Raw genomic sequence first — 23,529 nt, forward strand, 5'->3', positions numbered from 1 at the left:
TTTATTTCTAAATACATTTAGTTACTTTAAATGTAATAAATGGAAAGAATTTGAATGGAATACTTTACGCAAGCTAAGGAAAACAAAACAAATGAATGAAAAATCAAATTAAGAACTCTCATTGCCGTGCTGCTTAGTTCTCAGAGAGAAGGTAAAGGAAGGACTAAGATAGTGGACAATGGATTCTGTGCGGTGGAAGCACAGTTCATATTGTTTGGTAAATTAAAATAAGCTTGGAAGAAGTGAAGATGAGAATAATAGGAAGGGTGTGGAGGTAGAAATGACAGGAAGCTGGTTACTCCTGATACTAGTCGGCCAGCTCATGCTTAAGATTACCAGCTACGGATTGGGAAGACCAGCCCTTGAATCTTGAATCACAGACTGCTGAGTGTCATGAATTAAATAATGTATAATAGCACAAATGCAGTGTCGTGAAATACAACCTCTGTAGCAGAATTTTCCCATTTCAAATATTCCATGAAAAACAATGAAAAAAGCCGGGCGATGGTGGCGCACGCCTTTAATCCCAGCACTCGGGAGGCAGAGGCAGGCGGATCTCTGTGAGTTCAAGACCAGCCTGGTCTACAGAGCTAGTTCCAGGACAGGCTCCAAAGCCACAGAGAAACCCTGTCTCGAAAAACCAAAAAAAAAAAAAAAATGAAAAAGAAACATTAGAGAGAGATCTAGAAACTCAAAGTAGGACAGGAAAACCCAGAGGAGAATCAAGAGACACTCTGAGAAAGTGACCTCAATTAGTATTATACATTCTACATCCATCCACTTTCCTGTAAGCTTCTGATAACATTTTTCTTTAGAGCTGAATAGTATTCTACTTTATAATATATCAAATTTTTATTATTCATCTGCTGATGGACAACTAAATTAAATCTAATTATTTACTGTACCTCTATTTCCTTACTTTTAAATATGTAGTTTACATTTAACATTTTAATTAATCTATAGTTATATTTTGGCAAAGATAGCTAACAGTTTCCCTGTATTATTCTTAGCCAATCCTCTTAGTAATTACTAAATATCTCATTTCTTTGTCATTATTTTAGTATTTTAACTATGTCTAGATAACAAATAAGGCATGTTTCAATGCTGTCCATGCTGTCATATTGGTCTACCTGCTGATTACCAATCAATAATTGATCAATTATTTTTTTTATAGCTTAATAAAGATTTTTCATATGTGTATAGGAAAGAGCCAAACAATGTTCCTTTTTTCACACTAACAAAGCATATCTTATTAATGTATAACTAGATACATGGTTTTAATGTTTTTCTTTAATTCATCATTTTTATTGATATTTGATAATTACCCATATTATTGAACTAGAGCATAATATTTACCTACACATAAACTTGGTTCTGTATTTCTTAACTATGGGGAATTGTCCGTGTAAATTTTGGAAATAATTCAAATTACTAAAGAATGTCTTGATGATACTGAATTCTAGTTTCTTTGAAACCATATTCATTAGGGAGGGTGGCAGTCATTCTGCCTCACCTTTCTGAAACATGAGGAACCTTTTGATCACCATCGTACCGAGTTTTCTGTCTTTCTAATCTCCTCTAAGATTGTTTTATCCCCCAGCTGATTTTTATGTGCATTGCCAGTCATCCTATAACACATGCACATACAACCAAACTGCATATTTCTACATATTTTATGTTGTCAGGGTCATTTTGCATTGTTCTGGCACCCAATTTATTTTAGTCTACTTATCTAGTTCTTGTTCTGTTTGAACTACTATATAGCCTTTGTTATAATGTATGATTGTAACAGTTCATTGTGCTATTCTTACACAAATTAGTATTAGATTGTCTCCACCATTTACTTATCATCTTCTGTGCCATTTGTTCTTTGGCATAGCTATCCAAAATAGAGTATTTATTTATTTAACCACCCAGTAGACTCTGCATATACTGATGCTGATCATTTATGTTTTACTGATAACCAATAAAGATCTTTATCTTCCTTCTCACCTTATTTTATTTCATATCTGTATTATTTGTATCTTTGTTACTCCTCATGAATGAGCTTTCAGATAGTTCTGGCCTTAGTTGTGACAGCAGGGAAATCTGATTGCTTTAACTTATTTCCCACATTTGGCTGAGGTAATTTTACTTCCATAATGTGTTCCAAGGAATTACCACAGATTCATGAAGCTTTGTTCATAAGGACATCTCTGTAGTTCTCTAAATATATATGATAAGATGGTCCAGAGAGTAAGGATTATGTCTAAGGAAGAATAGTTTAGACTTGTCTCTGAGTGTTCACCTGGGTCTATTCTATCATGCCGAAGCCAATTTCCACACTTTTCCAGCTTCCAGCTGTACCCCATTTTAAACTTTGTGTCTGGTCTTGGTGACCTCTTAACTCAATTGCTAGTCTGGGTCTGATTTTATTTCCTAGGACTTTAATTTTCAAAAGAAAACCATGAATTTTCCCTCTTCATCTTTTAAAAATATATTTTATGTGTATGTGCATGAGCCTGAGTATATGTATATGCACCATATGTAGAAGGAGCCCTCGGAAATCAAAAGAGAACCTTTGATTTCTTGGAGTTGAAGTGTTACAAGCCATCACACAGATGCTGGAAACCAGCACCAGGTCTTCTGCAAGAACACTAAATGTTCTTAATTGCTAGATCATCTCTCTGATCCTCCCTTTTTTTAATTTTTGGGAGACAGTAAATATGCATATTACTCAAAGACATAAATTTTGGAGCCAAGCTGCCTGATCACAAATCTCAGCTCTACCAACTTACTATGAGAAAGATCTTGACATTGACCCAGTTCCCAAACATCTTCTGTTTCCTCATATGTAAAACAGCACATGAAGAAGAGTTGATGTGAGTTAAATGAGTTCTGATCTCTACATGTCTTCACTGTGAGAAATTATTGTTACTTTTTCTTTTGACTGCTAAGAATATCCTTAAAATTCAACTCAAGCCCCGAATAATGTCAGCTGTGCTTGGCCACAATATTGACACCTCCAGTGTCATACACTCACCAAGCTCAGCATCTGGTATTGTAGTTTCCTGGTGTCACAAAAAGTTAGATATGCTCCATGTTTATATATTTCATGCAAACCTCTCCAATTTTCCTGTATTTATGGTCTTGAAAACTAGAGCACCGAATATGCTTCAGTAAATGCAGAACTTTCTGTTTCTGGTTCTGTCTATCCTTTGAAATTCATGATTAGATGAACCTGGATGTTTCAAAAGAAGCTGATTTGTAGTATTACGGGATATTAACCTAATGATGAAAGAGCATTTGCTTACTTTCCAAACAAAATATGATCTACAGAAATCTGGCTTGGAGATGAAAGCATTATTTTGAAGAAGTTCTGTCTAATCCTTGATGGATTTTATAGTAAAATATTGTGCTTGGAATTTTTTCTTTTTTATTATGTTTTTATTACTTAAACAATTTTTAAATTTAAATATATTTTGATCATATTCTTCTTTCCCAAGTCCTTACAGATCCTCTCCCTCTCCCTACCCAGAAAAATTTTAAGTTCAAAAAAATCAAACAATATCTTTTTATTAAAACTAAAGTACCAGTGGCCCTCCAGAGTGATATATACTCCACTTGTGAAATAAAATTATATTGCTGTAAAAATGTTTTTCCTTTTATTTCTTGGTTTTATAATCATATGTACGTGTGAAACATTTATGACAGAAATAGGGTGTTCTACATTCTCAGGAAACCATGTGCTTGGAGGAAACTGGCATTTAAAATACCTTTGTTTTATTCCCTTAGAGATTAAGTTTTAGATGAAGTCTCAGAAAGTGAGATCACATTCTTTAATAATTATTTGTATTTATTTTTTTCCTGTGTATCTGTTATATAACTTTTCCCAGGAATGGAACTTCTATCACCCTTCTTGTTTTTCCCCTTGCTACTTGGCAATTGAGAAATCAATAATCTCTTGAAAATTAGGGCACTACTGTAGAAACAATACAATTACCAAACTCGAGATCATTGAATTCTGGAGTCAGATGATGGAAAAGCAAAAGGCAAGCCCTATGCCTTGAGAGTCTGCAACTTTCCAAACTCTCCTTTTCCACTGTGTTTTCCTAGACAGGCAAGACACATCGTGGTTGAAGATCCCATTCACATTAGCCAAACATACAAAAATCTAGTTGTTATTAACTTCTTGTTTGTAGTTAATGCTAGTGTTATTAGAACATTTTGGACATTGTGGACTAGTATTAGTCATAATATGTAAATCTGAGTATGCTGGTTAACTGAAAATCTTTCCACCCACAACTTCTATTCTAAAAGTCTCTTATCTACAGTTCAAAGAACAGAAGATGAATCACATTGGAACTCTGAGCCACATTGCTTCCTCCTGGTCTCAGTTTCCTCGTTAGATAATGAGAGAAAACAGAATATCAAAGCTTCATTTCTCATGGATAGTGTTATATTTTCATTTAACTGAATACACTGGCTCAAATTAGAATTTAGAATAGAATTAAATAATTTATTTATAAGATGATTATATTTTAATTTTTAGCATCTTATAGTGCAACTCATGCCATCAGAAATCTCTGTGTAGAATATGAGCTGAGGGGAACATTAGAACTCACGTTGAGTGCTCATTGATGGAGTCTGTACTCTAAGAACTTACATCCAGTCACCCAATCAAACCCTGGCCTCCAATACCTTCAATAAGCCCATTCCCTTGCCATTTACATCTTTTTGTCTGATTTTTAAATAATAAGGAAGTGTATCTGGATCATCAAGTCTTTAGTAATTGCCCTATTTCTACTGCTAACTAAATTGGTATTATCGACATATCAGCTGTCAAGAGATAATCATGAAAGAAGGAACAGAGGGAGCAGTTCACATTCCTGGAGCATCTTAGACAATAGATACACAAAACAAGATAAAGGCCAGTATTAGATATGAATGTAATTACCCTGCACAGATTTTTCAAAATGGATAAAACTTTTGTGACAATGGATGCTATTACGTAGAGAAGCCAGGAAAATGTGTCATCTAACTTGGAATTCATTTGGTCATTTTATAATTAATTGGGCAGCAATTGTAAACCTGTTATCACTGGTAATAAGCAAATTAGAAGTTGTATGTATTATCCAAAATATATTTGCACCTCTCCTGTGCTCATCTCAAAAGAATCAATGGCAAGTCTCCAAATGCTATCAAGCATGGCATGGGCTGTGGGTCTGACAAGTATTACGTTTGTTTTTGTTTTGTTTACAGTAGGTGTATTTGTGAATGTAAGATCTAGTTCTTAAAAAGGAAAGTAGTAATGGGTAGGATTTTAATGATTATGCCAGAAAAATAATTAATGAGAGACCTTCCTGCTCTTCTTTGTTCTGACTTGATGGTAGATTTAATGTCAAATGTTGCTGGTATCATGAGGTGAAAGGAATCAAGACCCTGGCAAACAAACAAAAAAAAAAAAACTTTTTACCAACCTAAGCTCCACTTTGGTATTTTACCTGTATAAGACATGCACTTTTCCTATGTTTAAGAATTTAAAGTTTACTAAACTAGGGTTCTCAGCACAACTTCGTTTTAAATTGCATTTATGTAAATATTCACTTTAAATATGTTTTTAAAAACATGTATTTCTCATTGAAACATGAACTTCAGAACTAAAACTCACAGTGTGTCTTCCAATGACATAGTAATATTCGAAATATTCTCTAGATTTGGTTGAATCAAACTGAATTGGCTTGAGATGAAATAAACTGTGTAAAATGGAAAGAAACTTCCAAGAAGATAAGTCAGCCTTCCAGCTGCAGAGTTCACAAGAGCTTGAAGGAAGGTGGTTTTTGAGCTGATACTTAAAGGACTGGCTTTATTTGGACATATATTGAAGGAGATGCTATTTTTGGAGAAGCAGACAATATGAGTACCTGGATTTTGGTGTGAGCAGACTGTGGGAGAACAGTGAGAATCAGTGACATATTAGTTATGCACCTGTTGTGGTAAGAGAAAAACCCATGATGAGGTGATTAAGAATGTGATAAAGCAGAAACGTTGGATAAAAAAAAAAAATTACAAGAGCATGGAAAGACGATGTTCCCTGACAGACTAGGTCGAGATTTTGATCTTGTTTTGTCTTTGTAGAGCTGGGGTTCACACACAATAGGTCAACACCTGCTACTGAACTGTACCTTCAGCTCTAAGAGTGGGTTTTGAAAAACAGGCAAAATAACCGCTCTCTCTACAGGTGGTCAAAACCCTCTTCCAGGAACTTCCGTGGTATTGCATGATCAACAAGGAGCCATTGATGGAATGTTGTGGATAGACTTAAAATGGCAAATAAGTTTAAAAATTGTGCTGCACATTGTTGGAGATCATTGGGCATTTTTGAAAAGACAATGAATGACGTGGGCAGAATTTTGCTTTCAACAAAGACTTCTATGTGGGGTAGGTGTAAAAGTGATATAGGAGATCATAGGAGAAGCAAAGAGCCCAGTTACTAGGCAGTTATAATTTCCAATTGTCATAATTATTCAATAACTAAGAGCCTATATTTAAGAGCTGTTATGAGGACAGTGTAAATGCACGCGACAGGAAAGCTTCTGAATATAGCAGTGGAATCATCTTAAGTTCATGGACACTGAGGTAAGTAAATAGAGAAGAGAGATCCTGGCTCCTCCCAACTTATTCCTGGAATTAAGGCTGTTGTTTCATGGTTGGAGATGGCTACTTGATGTCCAGCTGTTCTAGATTTCAATTTGTGAAAAGGAGGAAGAGAGGCATTTTAACATTTGCTAGAACCTTAATACATGTCTCTATTATTTCATTTGTCTCTAACAAACTTCAGCGGAAAAAAAAAAAGACATTCTTTATTCTGAGAAGTCAAGCGACTTACTAAAAATCTAGAGAAGGAAGAAATTGATATCGAGGGGTGTAACACAGACCCAAAATACAATTCTGTAGGGTAATATTCTAATTAGTGAGTTGCTGGTAAGATTGAAGAGAACTGGAGCAAAACAACACAGGGGAGGAATCTAAATGTGAGTCATCCTCATGAAAACAGTAGAACATTCAAGTCACTAGGTTCAGCTCGGTAGATAACTCATTCTTTTTTTTCTTAAAACGTTGCTTATTTATGCTTTGGAATCCTAGTTTGCCATGTCCAGATATTCTCCCAATTCACTGCCTTTACTGTGTAGATGAGTGTGATGGCACCTACTAGGCAATGCAGACACAGCATGTCCAAGTGGATCATAACCTGAACAAATGCCAAAGAAGTGTTGAGCAGGCAGAACATGTAATGATAAAACATTGATATTTAATAATAATAATAATAATAATAACTACATAAAGCTTATGAAAAACCTTATGTCTCAATGGGCTGACTGATTCCCTGAAGTCATTATGTCTGCTTTTCCATTTGGCACTGGGTCTTTTCAGACTTTGTTGCAGAAATGGCACAGCCCTGTTGCATGAGTTTCATGAACTCAGCTATGTTCTTATTTCTAGGCTTACGTGTTATTCCTGAAGTTTCCTTAGCAACTATATGTGGATCCATAAATGCCACAAATGTCCTCTGAGGTCCCTAAACTCTTCTTTGGTCAATCAGGGTTATACCTGTCCTCGCACAGGTTCATTGACTCAGATTTTAGGTGATAGAAACTTACGTCCCCAGCCCTTATGTGGGCCCCAATGTTTTGAAGGAAGATTCCGAAACAAGAAGAATAAGGAAAATGAATTCTGAGTTTGATGAAGTCAGCTGTGTAACTAGAGCATTGCAATGACCAATAAGAAAAGAAAATTGGCCAATGACAGAAGAGCTATTATGACACATTAAAAATAAGAATAGTTTCACTACTGAAGAAGAGACGTTTTTAAAGAATATGGAAAAGACAATTATATCCCTCCTCCTACAATTAAATTGATTATAGATCATCATTTTGTACATTTTTGTTCTGCTAATGCTATTTTTTGAATTATGCTGGTATTAACTTATAAGGATAGTCTATCATGAAAATTAACTCAGAAAATGGGGGAGTGGAGAAAGGCTAAAGTGTGGGTGTTTCTGTAAATACTGTAGAACATTGCTAAGTGCTTTTCCTCTGTGTTTTTCTTTCTTGAGTTTCCTAAACAATTTTTATTTGACATCAGTATGCCTATTATACCTATTATTGTGGTTAACAAGGTATAACATTTACTCTTGAAAAGGCTCTAATTCAGTTAGACCAACAGGCAAGTAATACAAATTTAAAATGCTTAAAGTAATTAGATTGTTGCAGCCATTAGACAGCTTAAAAGATATGCCAGATAATACAATAGGGAATCCTGGAATAAAAGAAAGGACAGTAGGTTACAAACGCGTGGGTTACAAAGAAAATATGTATCTTGGCTAGTAAAAAATGAATTAATACTAGTTCATTGATGCAGAAAGCATACCATACTAACACAAGATAAAAAAAAAGTAGCGGAAGATTATTTTTTGAAATATATTACATATGTACTACAATTGTAAATATAAAACTGTTGTAGAATAAAATGTGAATATACATACACAGAGACAGAGACTAAGAGAGAAAGACAAAGAAGATAGATTCAAAAATAAAGAGATGGAAGAGAGACAGAGAGAGACAGAGAGAGAAATGGTCACAAGAAGTGAAACACTGCAATGACTTTTTCCTCACATTTACTTTTCCCCTCATTTACTGGCATCTTTCTCTTTCTCATTTTGTAGATTTTTTTTCCCTCTGCACAACCTCTAAATCTTGGACATCTCAGAGCTCCAGTCTGAGTGCCCTTTTGGACCCTGAACAGATTTTTACATCTTTCTAGGTGACCTTACTGAGACTTGTGGCATTAAATACCATCTGTGAGTCAAAGAAGTAGGGCTGAGTCTCAACTTTTATGAGAGCTCGTCTCATGCCACAGCTGACTTGGTATCTTCTTGTGAGTGTTCACTGCCTTCTTGAATGGACCACTCACAATGGAACTCGCTTCAGTCTGTGACCCCGTTCTCCTTGGTCACTGTAACAACGATCAACGTATACTCACCCAGACCAAAAATAAAAAAGTTGAGTAACAGTTGTCTTTGAGGAGTGCCCTTATTTTCCTTCATTTATCTTATGAGGAGATCATAGTCACTGTTTTCACCATCACCCATGTGGAAGTTGCCATCACCATTTTGCTAGCTCTGCTCCATATCTTAGGTTCTCAAATTGAATCTCTCTTTTCATCTTTATGACCTACTCATACTTTAAACGTTTATTTTTATTCAAACCGAACAAATACGTTTTAGAAGCCAAAATAATAATCAGCCATGTTAGAGATTTCCACGTTGGTTTTCAACTCTAGCTACCTTTGGACCTGCTAACCATGATCTCATGCAGGCTCTTCCACACTGAGTCCTTTTTTCCTTATTCACCCGACACAAATATAATTTTGACATCACCTGGCTTGAGACTTACCCAGCATGGAAGGTGATTCTAGGTCATGCCTTTTCTCTCTGCTTGGAGCAGTTGCATTGTCCCTCCCCGGAGTAACCTTTGATACCCCAAGTGTTCTCTCTCATTTTTGTGGTCAGAGGCGAGGTCTCTGAATGTGAAGAGAAAAAAAAATAACTTTTATACTTGTCTTTCAAATTCAAGAAAAATAAGGAATGGTAAAAATGTAAACAGTTCAGATACGGCATGTCTTCCTTCACTTTTAAATGAAACGTGCAGGGTAAAATAAAAGTGGGTTTGCCCTGGCTTTCATTTCCCCAGGCAGGGTGTCAGCTCCTGGTGCTTTTCCATCTGTCAAGAGGGTGTGGGCCTGTCAACCAATTTGAAAACACTTTAGTCTACAGCTCCTCTTGTACAAATATAGGCATCCCACCAACAAGTCTTTGGAGAGACTGAAATCACCCAGGGACCATGCAGGTTGGACTCTAAGCTTGTATAATACACAATTTTGCTCTAGTATTTAATATGAATTCACCTAACTTTTATGTGTAATGTGCCAAGCTTTGTATTACTAACTGGACTCTATAATCAGGTATATTGGTGTGCTTAAGGAAGTTGTAATTTAATATCAAAGACTGACACGGAAGGAGATGAAATATGGAGTAAGGTAGTAATACTGAGTGTAAAGCATCATATAATACTGGACATATGTAAAAAAGAGTGAGACCAGCTGCGCAGTATAGAGATGAAGCTCTAGAGTAGCGGTTCTCAACCTTCCTAATGCTGTGACCCTTTAGTACAGATCCTCCTGCTGTTGTGACCCCGGCCATACAATTATTTTCATTGACATTCCAAAGCTGTAATTTTGCCACTGTTAGGGATCACAGTATAAATATCTGATATGCAAGATACCTAATACGTGACACAAAGGCATCACAACCCACAGGTTGAGAATCACTGTTCTAGAGAAAGAAAATTATCCCTGCTAGTCCAAAGGGAACCCTGAAGTGTGCTCGGATAGCCAACTGTTTCCTGTAGTGAGCTATGCCTTTCTCAGTATCCCTGATTCCCACATAGAAGGTAGAATGCCCATTAAAGAGAAAGCAGTGATGTGCTGGAAAATGGAACTTTGTACCATGCATACAATGTCAAAATGATTTTTTTTTTATTTCCAACACTAAGTGTTGTTCTAGTCAACAGATACCATGATTCCTTGTGTAAGCTCCTAGGATGAAGAAGTTTCTCAGACAAATAAGTGCTCGTGGTTCATGCTATTATTAAAACCAAATAGTCATGGTAGCATGTGTTCTAATGTCTTCCCCCATATGTTCGGTTCCACCCAATTTCAACATGGACCATCCAGGGCAATGTGATCTACTGATTTCCAGAGTGTGCATGCTTAGTGTATGTGTGGTATGTTTTGACTGATTTTTTTTTGTTTTGTTTTGTTGGTTTTTTTTTTAGCATCTCCCTTCCCATGCTAAGAACATTGTTCCTATTCTATTCTCTTGTGGACCACATTGCCTGTCCAGTATCCGATGTTGCCCTTTGGGTCTTGAATATCACCAAGAGTGCACTTTAATTTTTACATGAAAATATTTTCCATTTTTTTTATTTTTAAATCCTGAATTTAAGCCAACTAAGATGTTTGTGTTATTATACAGGTAACAAAGGAGAGGGATTGCAAGAGTTATCTCAAAAGATGATACAAAAACTTTGACATGTGAAAATGAAATTACTTTTTCCTTGGGGACATGTGAGATTCCCTAGAATCATCCAGAAACATGCTCTGTACATTTGTGGAAGGAACAAAAAAGTGAAGAAGGAATTCCAGGTTCCTCTTGACTGATGTCAAAAACACCGTGTGGGATGATTCAGCCACACGTATGAAGCATTTCCAACGTGGTTGTTTTATTCCAGCAGAAATATAGTGGGACAATGACATACTGAATCTGGTACAAATCAGGTGACAAATTTCAAAAGTCTGGAAAATATTTAACTTTGTACAGAAGGCCTTCAGTACATGGTAATCAAATACCATATGCCTTGGTTATAAACCCATAGTAATTCTGTCTTTCTTTTTTAAAGTGACTTCTAAATTATTTGAGTAAGGAGTAAAAGCACATGACAAAAACAAAACAAAAACAAAAACAAGAAAATATCTAAGTTTAGAGCAAGTGGTGGAAACGATAGCCTGTGGTTTTTGTTATTGGAACAGGGCTATGAGCCTGAATTTACATATTACCTGCCCTGCTCTTGTATCATAGGGGCAAATTTAGTACTCGTTTGCAAAGCCTAAGCCATCTTAGAGCATCTCTTTGGTGACCTTTTATAGAAAATTTTAGTCTTTAGAAGTCTTTGTACCCCAATGTCTTCAATCTGTCAAAAAAGGATAATATTAGTGATCTCCCCATCTCTCCTAAAATTCAGGCATTCTGGTTTTCTTTGAAACCCTCAAGTTAAAACTGCCACAAGGAATGAAAAAAAAAAAAGTGAACAAAAACGAAATGTATTTTCCCGACTGTGAATATCTCATCTGACAGTGGCTGCAGCTTTTATTGTCAGGAGAACTTTTTCCTTTTCTTATTAGACACCTGGATGTGTCCCAGGGGTTGGTTGTGCATTAAGTGATGAGATTGCAATCCCTAGGCAAAGAGGAGCGGAGGAGCCTGGAAGAGCCCGGGTTGTTCTCTGCTCACCTGTTTGCTCTGAGGAATTCTCAATCAGCCCACACTGGCTGGAAATCAGATGCAAACAAGATGACTGCCAGCGTCTGGCAGGAGGCGTTAAATGGGAATCCTGCGCTGGTCTAGGTGTTTCATCTAAAATCAATCCTTGAGGCAGGGAGTAAAACTTCAAACAGGATGCATGTTAAGTGTGCACCCCGTCTTTCTAAATAGCCAACACTCAAAATGAGTCTACACTCAACATCCAAGAGCATTTTAAGGCATAAGTATGTATAATTATATATGTTTAGATAAATATATATATATATATATATATAATTTATATGATAACAGAGACAGATATTGGGGTTCAAGCTAAAGATAAGAAAAGCAAAGCGGCCAGCTACTGGCTCTTCCTTCTACCTCAGACTGAAATGGACATTCCTGCCTCCACAAATCCTCAGACTGGGATTGAGACTGAGCCTTGTCACTTCCTGTCTTATATTCCTCTCTAGTGCTGGGATTAAAGGCATATACCACCAGCGCCTGGCCTCTATGGCTAACTAGTTTGGCTGCTGGGATTACTGAGACTGAGCCTTGTCACTTCCTGTCTTATATTCCTCTCTAGTGCTGGGATTAAAGGCATATACCACCAGCGCCTGGCCTCTACGGCTAACTAGTTTGGCTGCTGGGATTAAAGGTCTGTGCCACCACTACCTGGTCTGTATGTTTGACTAGTGTACATTGCCCTCTGATCTTTAGGCAAGCTTTATTTATTAAAACACAAATAATAAACCACTATACTAGACAGCTGATTTTTGAAGGGTAGATTTGGTCCTTCAAAATGCATGTCAAATAGAGCTTCAAAGCTTGCATGATGACTCCGGAGATAAAGGTGCATGCCTCTAAGCCTGGCAATCTTTTTGATCTCTAGAACCCAGATGGTGGAAGAAGAGAAGCCACTTGTGGAAATAGTACTCTGATCTCCATAATGCTCACATCATGCTTATTTTCCGTTACAATATTTCTCACAGGTGGGCTGATGAGATGTCTTTACGTAGTTGTGTGTGTGGATCTTCTAGGGCACGGGCCCATGCGTGTACGGGTGTGGGTGTGTGCACATGTGCACCATGACTTACATGTAGAAATGAGAGGGCAGTGAGAGTCAGTTCTCATCCTCTACTATAGGGGACCCAGGAATCGAACTCAGGTCATTATGTTTGGTGGCAACCGCCATCTTACTAGCCTACTGTATCTTTCTGTCTGTGGGGCTGTGAGCTTTAGCCTTTAATGACTGAGCCATCTCCCCAGTTATACTGTATCTTCCTGGGGAATTGTTTCTTTAATCAAAAGAAAGTACACCTTCGTTATCTCTTCTGATTAATTTTTGTTTGAAGTCTACTTTCTCAAGTATTAGGATAGCTATACTCACTTGCTTTCAAACTCCATTTACTTGGTGTATTTCATTTTCCATCCTTTCCCCTGAAGGTTTTATTTGTCTTGTATTTGTCATGTGCTCTTAACATGTGACAGACAGATGGCACATGTATCTCAGTGCAATCTGCTTGTCTGCTGTTTAATCAGAGAATTGAGGCCATTGATGTTCAAACTTACTGCTGAAAGGCTTGTGTTAATCCCATCATTTTGTTTTTTGTAATATTTAATTCCTTCCTAATCTTTTGTGGTTGAATGTCTTAGTTTATTTTTCCCATGCCCTGGTATGTTGTAATAAGAGCTGTGGGTTGCGTCCCCGGCACCCGGCCGCCCGCACAGCTAGCTTTACCTGAAATAATTACACGGAAACTGTATTCTTTTAAACATGCCTGGCCCATTAGTTCCAGTTTCTTATTGGCTAGCTCTTACATATCAATCTAACCCATTTCTAATAATCTGTGTAGCTCCACAAGCTGGCTTACCAGGAAAGATCTTAACCTGCGTCTGTCCGGGGTGGGAGAATCATGGCGACTGTCTGACTCAGCTTCTTTCTCCCAGCATTCTGTTTTGTTTACTCCGCCTACCTAATTTTATGTCCTATTAAAGGGCCAAGGCAGTCTCTTTATTTAACCAATGAAATTAACACAAGCCAGAAGACTCTCCCCCCATCACTGGTAGAAGTGTTTATCTATTTCAACAGTATGTCTGATTCTTTTCAGTTAACTAAAGAAATCCATGATTCTTTATCTTTTGAGACAGAATCTCTATGTTAGTCAGCAAGCCCCAACTATTCTATCTCTGCCCCATACAGCACAAAGGGTATAGGCGTATGTGCCCATGCCCTGCTTTTTTATGTGATTTCTGGGATCTGAACTCAGTTCCTCACGCTTGCCTACTGAGGCCAATCGCTTATTAAGAGTTTCAGTTTCAAAACTTTAGTTTGATTCTTTTTTTTTTACAATATTTCTGTCTCTTTACTAAATTTGCCTTTTGCATTCTGTGAGTTCATTCAAAATTTTATGTTCTCACTGAATATTTTCAAAATTGTTAGAAATACTTTTCTGAATGCAATTTTTCTGATATCCCATCTAACTCATTCACAGATATTACTGTGAAATAGATTGATTGATTGATTGATTGTGTGTGTGTGTGTGTGTGTGTGTGTGTGTGTGTGTGTGTGTGTGTGTTTTCAAAACAGAGTCTCTATGTAGCCTTGGATATTCTGGAACTCCCTCTGTAGACCAGACTGAACTCAAACTCAGAGATTCACCTATCTCTGCTTCCTTATGCTGTGATTATAAAAAGTTAATAGTCACAATCAAGGTCTTTTCAAAGAAAAAATAGGGGGATATAATATAGAGATGAATACTTTGCATTAGTAAGGATGTTGGTCTATTGATACAAATTTAAGGTCAATTTTATTATATGTGTATTTCCACTCTTGTTTAAGGTATTGTGTTTGTGCTGATCATTTAAAAAATATAATGCATAATTAAAAGTTACTGATTAATAGATAGTCATTTGTAATAGTGAAACTTGTAGTCATGCTAGTTAGGTTTTCTAGATATACAGAGATATATTTCAGTTAGATAGATAATCTTCAACACTTAGAAATTAGACTTTTCTTTACATGTCTGCTTCTGGCAGCACCAAATACTTCAGAGAAGTTGATGGGCATTGAAAAAACTCATTTTGAAATTTGCCTTCAATGTGACAAGGCTAGCCATTTGGGCAAGAAACTGCTCTTGCCTGGACTGCTTGATGGTGTGCTGTATGAACTGGACATGCAGGACCCACAGAAAAGTGACTGCTTCATTTTCCAAAAGACTGGATGGTCTTTAAGGGTTACTACTTCATACACAACCACTGCCCAGCCATGTTTCTTGTATGTCTACATAGAACTTGTAAATTTATTTGTTGATTGAAAATAGATTTCTTTTCTTATACAATACATCCCAACCAGTTTCCCCTCCCTCCACTTCTCCCAACTCCCCACCACCTCCCTTCTCCCCCAGATCCACCTCACCTTCATTTCCTCTCAGAAAAGAGTAGGTGTTCAAGAGATGACAGCCAAACAGGACAAAACAGGATATGAAAAGACAAAAGCACTCCTATTAAGGCTGGACAAGGCAACCCAATAGGAAGAGAAGAGTCCTGAGGGCATTGGGTCATTGATTAGATTTGTTTTACCTCACTGTGTTCTTTCAATGGGAGTATTTACGATGCTCTAGTAGAACTCGGTTGTGGTAGGGATGATATGTAGTTTTTCTCCACTTGTGTAGCTCCGTGAGATTTACTGTGACTCAGATCTGACTTCTACTTCATGGGACATTCAGTGGAGTTCTGGGGCAATCACTCTCCCTTGTAGCCAGAGAGATTCTGCAAATCAGACCTCAGAATATAGTTCCCTGACACCTGCCCTTGGTTGGCCAGGGTGGGATATGCAGGAAAGGGCCTTTGTCTCTAAAGTTGCTTAGCCACTCACTCAGTGCGTTTTTCATCTGCCTTATTGATGCTGCTTTAGTTGAGTGCAAAGAAGAGAAGAGGTTCTTCCTGGCACCTATGGGTATGTGGTTTTCAAGATTCATTTCTGGTTACACTGAAATTCTGTGCAGCGATGAGTCCATTATCAACTATGATCCCCCCCCACCTTCCTTTTGTTCTCTGCCATATGCACCACTCCCCCTCTCTTCAATTTTCTTGCTAGATTGTATAATGCTCAAAATATAATCCATATAGGCCCTCTCTCTTTCTTTAGCTATCATCTCAGGCCACTGCATGGCATTCTGTGTTGCAGCAAGGCACTCCACTTTGTGCTGAATTTCTGGACTCTGTTTTTCTTTCTACTTTCTTTATCTGTGCATGTGCTTTGTTTTCTCTTCTGCTCAAAGTTTAGTTCCTCTCTCGAGCTACCCACCTCGGGGAATGACTGACTACTCTTCCACTATCCTCATGCTACTTCTTAAAATTTTCAGCCTGAGTAAGGATGTACGTTGGTATTGACTGCCATCCTCTCCCTCTGTAAGATGTGCCTCCTTCATCTACTGAAATAAAGCATCGTCCTCTGCTTAGCATTCAATATAATCCTTCACTCGAGCTCATTTAGAAGACACAAATAATGTTATAAATAGTCCCATAGGTCAGAGACTGTCAACAGGGTGTCACCATTCCTAGAGAAATATTTTGGAAATTAATGAGGGCTCTTGAGAGTGTTATAATGAAAAAGGTGCAATTAACTCCAAAAAAAGGGAGGGGTGGCATAGACACTATGTGTTCTCTAGTACATTAGACAGTTCCAAACAATGATAAATGATCCCATGTCCCAGCAGATATTCAAGGGAGTGGAAAATGTTTTATTTTTCTGAACCAACAAGCTCCACTTTGTGTGTGAACACAAAGTATCTCTTACAGACTTTATTAACCCCTGTTCTTTAACAAAATAAATGCTCATAAAGAGGTGTGTTTTTCCTTATTTTGGAAAATCACCTCTGTCAGCGAGGCCATAATTCAGAAACCTCCTACACAACACATGGAGATTATTTGTACATGTTTCCATCCAGCATCCAGTTTCTTCACTCTACGTTCAGGCGTGCCGTGCCCCACTGTGTACATGTTGAAACATACAATGTTTTATTATAAATCGCGCTCCTTGTAATTCTCTTATGGAATTACAATTGCAACTAAACTGTTATATTCTTTACATTGATTTTCTTTTTTTGAATTTTATGTGTATGAATTAGCTGCCACCACTTTCTTTTTTAGTAAAGACTAACAGGAAACATTTCAGGGTTTGCAAGCCAATGACTTCTAGCTCTTTAGACATCGTCCTTCCAAAGAAAGTAATTGGTTTGTAATGTGTAAGCAATTAAGCATAGAGAGCCAAAATGATTTGTGAACACTGAAGTTTAAATTTTAAATAATTTTCATATCATAAGTTATTGCTATTTTTTTTATTTTTTTTTCAAGCATTTACAAGTGCAAAACCATTCTTGGCTCTTGAGCCCTGCACATGTCTTCACAGTAAGAGCTGGTTTGCTAATTGATTCTTCATAGTGTATTACATGGAAGTTTTGTGTACAGAAACAATATTATGAGAAATTGTATTTTTTTAATTTCTTGATTATGATACAATTAAAGTTTTATGTCAAACTTTTTCAATATATGCAAATTCTCTAATAAAATGTTGGGTTCCTACACTAGGGTGGGACCCACATCAGTACCCCAGTCAACCCTTCTCAAAGAAGATTCTTCTTGCAATAGATGGGAATTAAAACAGAGACACACCGCCATATAGTATGAAAAGAGTGAGAGACTTTGGAGAACTTGGTCCTAAATAAGACTCTTTAACAAATCCCTACCCTCAAAGCTCTATGAGAAAGAGGAGGTAGAAATATGTAAAAGCCAGAAGTTATGGGTGACTCCATAGAAAGAGTGCCTTCTGCATACAACAATACTGTTGTACATATGAACTGACAGAGACTGTTACAGCATGCACAAGCCTGCACAGGTATAAGGCAGATGGGGTCCCAGCTCTTTTAGAGGTTCTACCCATAAAAGAAGCTATTTGTAATTGATACCTGTTGGTAAAGGGAAAAATCAGTTTTCTCAAATGGTGTGTCACTGAAGATATCAACACAGTACATTGCAGACCCCATGATCAGTAACTGGCCAACGCAAAATTAACTTCATGTTTTTGCTCTTGTTTATTGGGAAGTATTTTGTGGTTGTTGTTGTTATTGTTTGTTTATTTGTACATGCATCAGTCCTATTGTATTCCAAAGACACTGTTTTCTTGAAGTCATTGGTAATTTCTGGCTCTTACAGACTTTTCCCACCTTCTCTTTATCATAGATCCCTGAACCTTGAGGGGAGGGATTTAATAAAGACATCTCATTTAGGACTGAGTGCTCCAAAGTCTCTCTACACATTGTCCAGTTCTCTCTCTCTTCCTCTCTCTCTCTCTCTCTCTCTCTCTCTCTCTCTCTCTCTCTCTCTCTCTGTGTGTGTGTGTGTGTGTGTGTGTGTGTGTGTGTGTGTGTTTGGTCTTACTTGTTTTATTTGTTTTGCTTTTGTTTTTAACGTTTTTATGTTTGTTTATGAGAGATAGAAGACATAAGGTTGGGTGAATAAGGTGGTGGAAATGATCTCAGAGGATCTGAGAGAGAGAAACAAGGATGTGATCAAAATATATCATTTAAAACATTTTTTGTTGATATATCATATATATTTCAGCTAGAGGCTGGAGATGCCTTGGTGCTTAAGAGTGTTTTTCCAAAGTATATGAGTTCCGTTCTCAGTACACACATCAGGTTGCTCACAGCCACCTATGACTCCAACTCCATGGACTCTGGTGCCTTCTTTTGGCCTTTATGGTCAAACACACAGGTGTTAAGCTTTCATACAGATAAATATAAATTAAAAATAAATTTGTAAAGTGGCTTGGTAAAAAGCTGTATAAAAAACAGATTGTTGAGTCCACCCCATGGATCCTCATTTAAATGATAAAACATAACCGAGACAATGCCCAACAACTGGCAGTCATAGTAAATAAAGAAGGCTATGGTTTTTACTTACATTCTCAACAGTCTTGATATGATAACACACACATGAGTCTTGATAAGACTGAAAGGTTCCTGTCTGAGATAATGAAAACTTTCCTGAATTATCTCTAATGTACTCACTGGTAGATGAAGTTCAAGACCAATGTTTTCAAGGTTGCAGAAATACGAGTCTTTTCTAAACTACCTAGAGAACCAGAAGGGTTCAGATCGAGTTTCATTTTAAAATGTTAAGGTTTAGTTTTGATCTGTTTTGAAAAGTTGTATTATCTTTGAATTGCATTTAATCTGCACCCAGATAAGTGTTACGCAGTGTTTCCACAAAGGGGGAGTGGGGCTATTAGACTTGACTGCATTATGTGTCATCTAGATTCATGTCATGAATTTCTAAGCCTTTGGATTCTCCCCTTGTTCCTGTGGCAGTGGCCCATCAATGTATTGAGGAAGAGAATGAAGCAGTATCTATCATGCAATGCCAATGCTCAGAGAAAAAAACTATCAAAATGCTTCCTGAATCCTAACCCTTTTTCTCTGGCACGGAGGGTGGTCTTTGTCCATCCACTTAGAGATTTCTCCATCTGTTTTCTGGAGCCGGTCATGCCTTCAGGAACTTCCAGTGCAATGCAAACATCTGGACTCTATAACACATGGGAATCCAAAGCGCCCGGAAATCTGGTGCATGTTGCTGCATCTACTCCCTAGACTCGGGCTGAGCCACTTGTAGCTGATGATATTCCAGACCTTCCAAGCAGTTCTTTGTCACCCTTCTGTATGTCTCCAAAGTCCCAAGCTCCACTGTCAGTTTCAGGTTGGACTTCTCTTTTGTTTGTCTTCTGTCAACAGCTACCCTTCAACCATGGTGTCACCAGCTGCAAGGTTCCAGTCTCATAGGCACAGAAAAACATTACAGGTGCATCTGGAATGCAGAGGGATTTAGCAAGTCCCTTGTCTACACAAAGCCTTGTTTTTAAGCCTGACATCCTGTGCCTATCCTCTGGAGCACAAAATGATGCATCTCAAAGCTAGGATTTAGAAAAGGGAGGTTGAATAAAACTAACATAATAAATAAAGGTTTAATGTTTGGTTTAGTCAAAACAGGTTGCAAGTTTGGTTGCATCTCCTGAGTCTTCTTCACCATAGCTGAGAACTAAAATACGAAAACAGTTTAAACAAACAAGGACACAGTTTTTACATACTCTTTGAGATTTGTACGCACGTGAGTCCAACAAGTGGTGTGTTTCTGTGTGTCTCTGTGTGTGTCCGTGTGTAGAAGTCAAGAAGATAGCAGGTAAATAAACCAAACATAATCAATGTGTCTTTACTGCCATAAAAATATCTAAATACCTTAAAGAGCTTGTCTGGAGGTTCTATCAGAAAAGCAGTTTCTCCTATATCCTTGACCTAAAAAGACAAGTCCTCCTGTGTTTTGGGGAGGTCATCCTCTTTAACTGAGTGTGCTGCTTTAGGAACCATGCTGTATTCGGAGAATTTTTGTTGCTGTTATTATTTTTCTTGTTGATTTTTTTTTTTATTTTGAGAGAGAGAGAGAGAACATCTAATTGGATGCTTAGGGAGATGTAGGGATCTGGGAGGAGTTGGGGAAGAGGAAAGAATATCATCAAAATGTATTGTATGGAAAATTCTTTTAAATAAAAATTTTAAAATATCCAAATAGTTATAAAAATCTATGACAAGAAATTTACATGCTAATGGTACATTTGAAGAAAAAAAAAAAGGAGAAGATTGTTAATTCTTAATCTACTTTCTTGTTTGTTTCTCCTTTAGCTCAACAGAATTCACCAAAAATCCATGAAGGCTGGTGGGCTTACAAGGAGGTGGTCCAGGGAAGCTTTGTTCCAGGTAAATGCACTTTTATTTTTATCTATTATTTCAACTCATTTTGTTCCTTAAACATTTTTAAGGAGATAGAAATACTCAACACCCCATTTATCATTTACTAGTCACACCTCATACTCCTATGTACTCGTGAAGTGATTATAAAACAGAATTTGATGAATGTCAGTGTTATTTCTACAATGTCACATTGGCTACATGGCCTGAAATATACTGTGAAAGTCAGGAGAGTCTATAAAGTGCTGGAAGAGTATTGCATACATTAAGGAAAGGTTTATTTTGTGAGCCCTAACTTATATGTGACACATTATTTTTCTGTGTAAGCCTGTAAGCCTCAGGTTATTCCATCAGTAGGAGCCTCCTCTAGAGAGAGGGAGAGTAGAAGGCTGAAAGCAGAGGCTCTCTGCCCGCACTTGGTCAAGAGAGAAAGGACTGTTCTTAACACTAATGAAACCGGAAACTTGAACAGACTGACCACGACAATGAAGCTTGCTGGGATACATGCTGCCACTGATGTCAATGCGTCAGAATCCATGCTCAAGACTCAGCAGATCAAGCCAAGTGCCATCTAAAAATAACAGGTCATGTGTGGATACTGTCAGCATGCGGGCAGTGAACTGAGCACCAAAGGCAGGCGCCAGCCAGAAGCATACTGTGACTTCAGTTGAAAAGGAGAGCAGAGGGTTCTTTCTCTACCACGTCCCTTACTCATAATGATCCTATTCTTTACATAATAGGTGGAATTAACAACTTGGCATTAACCATAAAATCCATAGACCATCCCACAAGATATCAGAAAGGGAGGGAAGCAAAGGAAGGAATGAGAGTTTAAAGGGAAAAAGACATGGAAGGGCGGCATATATCCTGGTATTTTTAGCTTGCTAGATGTGAGAGAGACAGAAAGGCAGCTCCCAAGAGCTTCAATGTATGTGAGAGAGACAGAAAGGCAGCTCCCACGAGCTTCACCCGTGGTGCTCAGAACAGAAGATCAAAAGAACTGGCTGAGGGTTCCAAACTTGGTCACAGGTAAAATGTGCATTGTCCCAGGTCATCTGTTCATTCTTGACTGCTCTGTCTTTTTACCTATTTCTTCTGTAGAGCTTTTCACATAAGCTGGGCAAAGAGAAGGCGCTTGCAAAATTCCTTTCACCATTTCTGTCATGGGACAACGATAAGTATTGCTGGGGTTGTTTCTTTGGAGGAAGACATGCATGGTAAAGGAGAGTGGGTGACTCGGGAAAAAGCCAGCTGGCTGCTGGAGAGCCTCAGCGCTCTCCAGTCCTAACTTCACAAACATGCCACGGCACATGGCACATTGTTCTTCAGCCCAGTGTGCACAGAGACTGAATTTAATTCACCCACCAGTGGCCAGGTTTCTAATAGCAATTGTGTAAGTTGTATACACTATATGTCTTCTTAAATGGGTATAGATACCTGTCACTTGATATTTATAGTTGGCAGAATCCCTATATATGATATAAAAGACTTAAAGACGTGTATTTTGTTAAGAGAAACCGTTTTTATATGCATGATAGTACAGAAATTGTGTTACCCATGATATTTTGTGTACCTGAGAATATGGGATTAGAGCAACTGAGGAGAGTTCCTCATTTCTAAATTACTTCTGCCTCTGCAGAGAGCAGCTGCAGTGATTGTCATACCCTTAGGTAGCATGTGGTTCTGTAGCATTTTGCCTGACTTATACTATTTGTTTTGGTTTTTATATCCTCTTTATATGTGTCCAAAGCCCTAGTGTGACTGACTTGTTTTATGCTTTCGAGACAACCTTGGGTATCAATTATCTTTCCTTTGATGCTGACTCAAGAGTTTTACTTTTCTGCATTTCCAGCCTGGTATGCATACAAGTTGTGGCTATAGAACTTGTGTTGGAGAGAAACACATAAAAGGCCACAGCAGTGGCAAAAGAAAGGTTAACTTGGTGCCAAAATGCCCTACTTTGGTCATTTGGGTGGTGTTCATGCAACACTTCCATGATACAGAGCCCCTTGTTTGGGGATAGTGAAGAGGAACTAGAACATAGCTCTTACTCAAACCGAATTCACCCATCTAAATGGCTAGATAGACCATAAAGGCATAGCTCCAGAGAACCAGTTCTGTCACAAGGCTAATAATGGTGTAGAATAGCATGATTCAGCCTGTGTGGTATGTATCAGAATTTCTTGCTGAGCAGCTTAGAATAGGCCTTCCACTAGCCTCCCCTCAGCAGGCTCTCCTTTGAAAGCAAAGCCCAGATTTTGTTGGACTATTCACCCTGCACACAACTAATATCTACAGCAACAGTAGAGATTTCCTTCTTCTTCCTCTTCTTAATTTTCCTACATATTATTCTCCCTTCTTCCTCCTCCTTCTTTTCTTCTTTTTGCCAGCAACACTTTAATGACTAATTTACGTAAGGACTAGAGTATAGAGCATGCTACCAGACATTTAGTAAGAAATGCTCTGGTGTCTGTTTGTCTTCCTGCCTCTCCCCTACCCTGCCCCTGTGTGTGTGTGTGTGTGTGTGTGTGTGTGTGTGTGTGTGTGTGTGCACGCACATGTGCATGTGTGCTTGTGTCCTCCCATATCCTTCCTTCCCATATTTCATTA

At 37.8% G+C, this 23,529-nt stretch overlaps 1 protein-coding gene across 1 annotated transcript in view; it reads left to right on the top strand.

The window, feature by feature from the left end:
- Positions 1-23,529, top strand: part of Ca10 (carbonic anhydrase 10) — a 478,661-nt gene that overhangs the window by 53,229 nt on the left and 401,903 nt on the right. The window contains exon 2 of the mRNA XM_013347571.2: positions 20,854-20,928. Within this exon, the coding sequence (XP_013203025.1) occupies positions 20,854-20,928 (75 nt within the window). The remainder of the gene's footprint in view (positions 1-20,853; positions 20,929-23,529) is intronic.

This window comes from Microtus ochrogaster, chromosome 7 (genome assembly GCF_000317375.1).
Source record: "Microtus ochrogaster isolate Prairie Vole_2 chromosome 7, MicOch1.0, whole genome shotgun sequence".
Lineage (NCBI taxonomy): Eukaryota > Metazoa > Chordata > Mammalia > Rodentia > Cricetidae > Microtus > Microtus ochrogaster.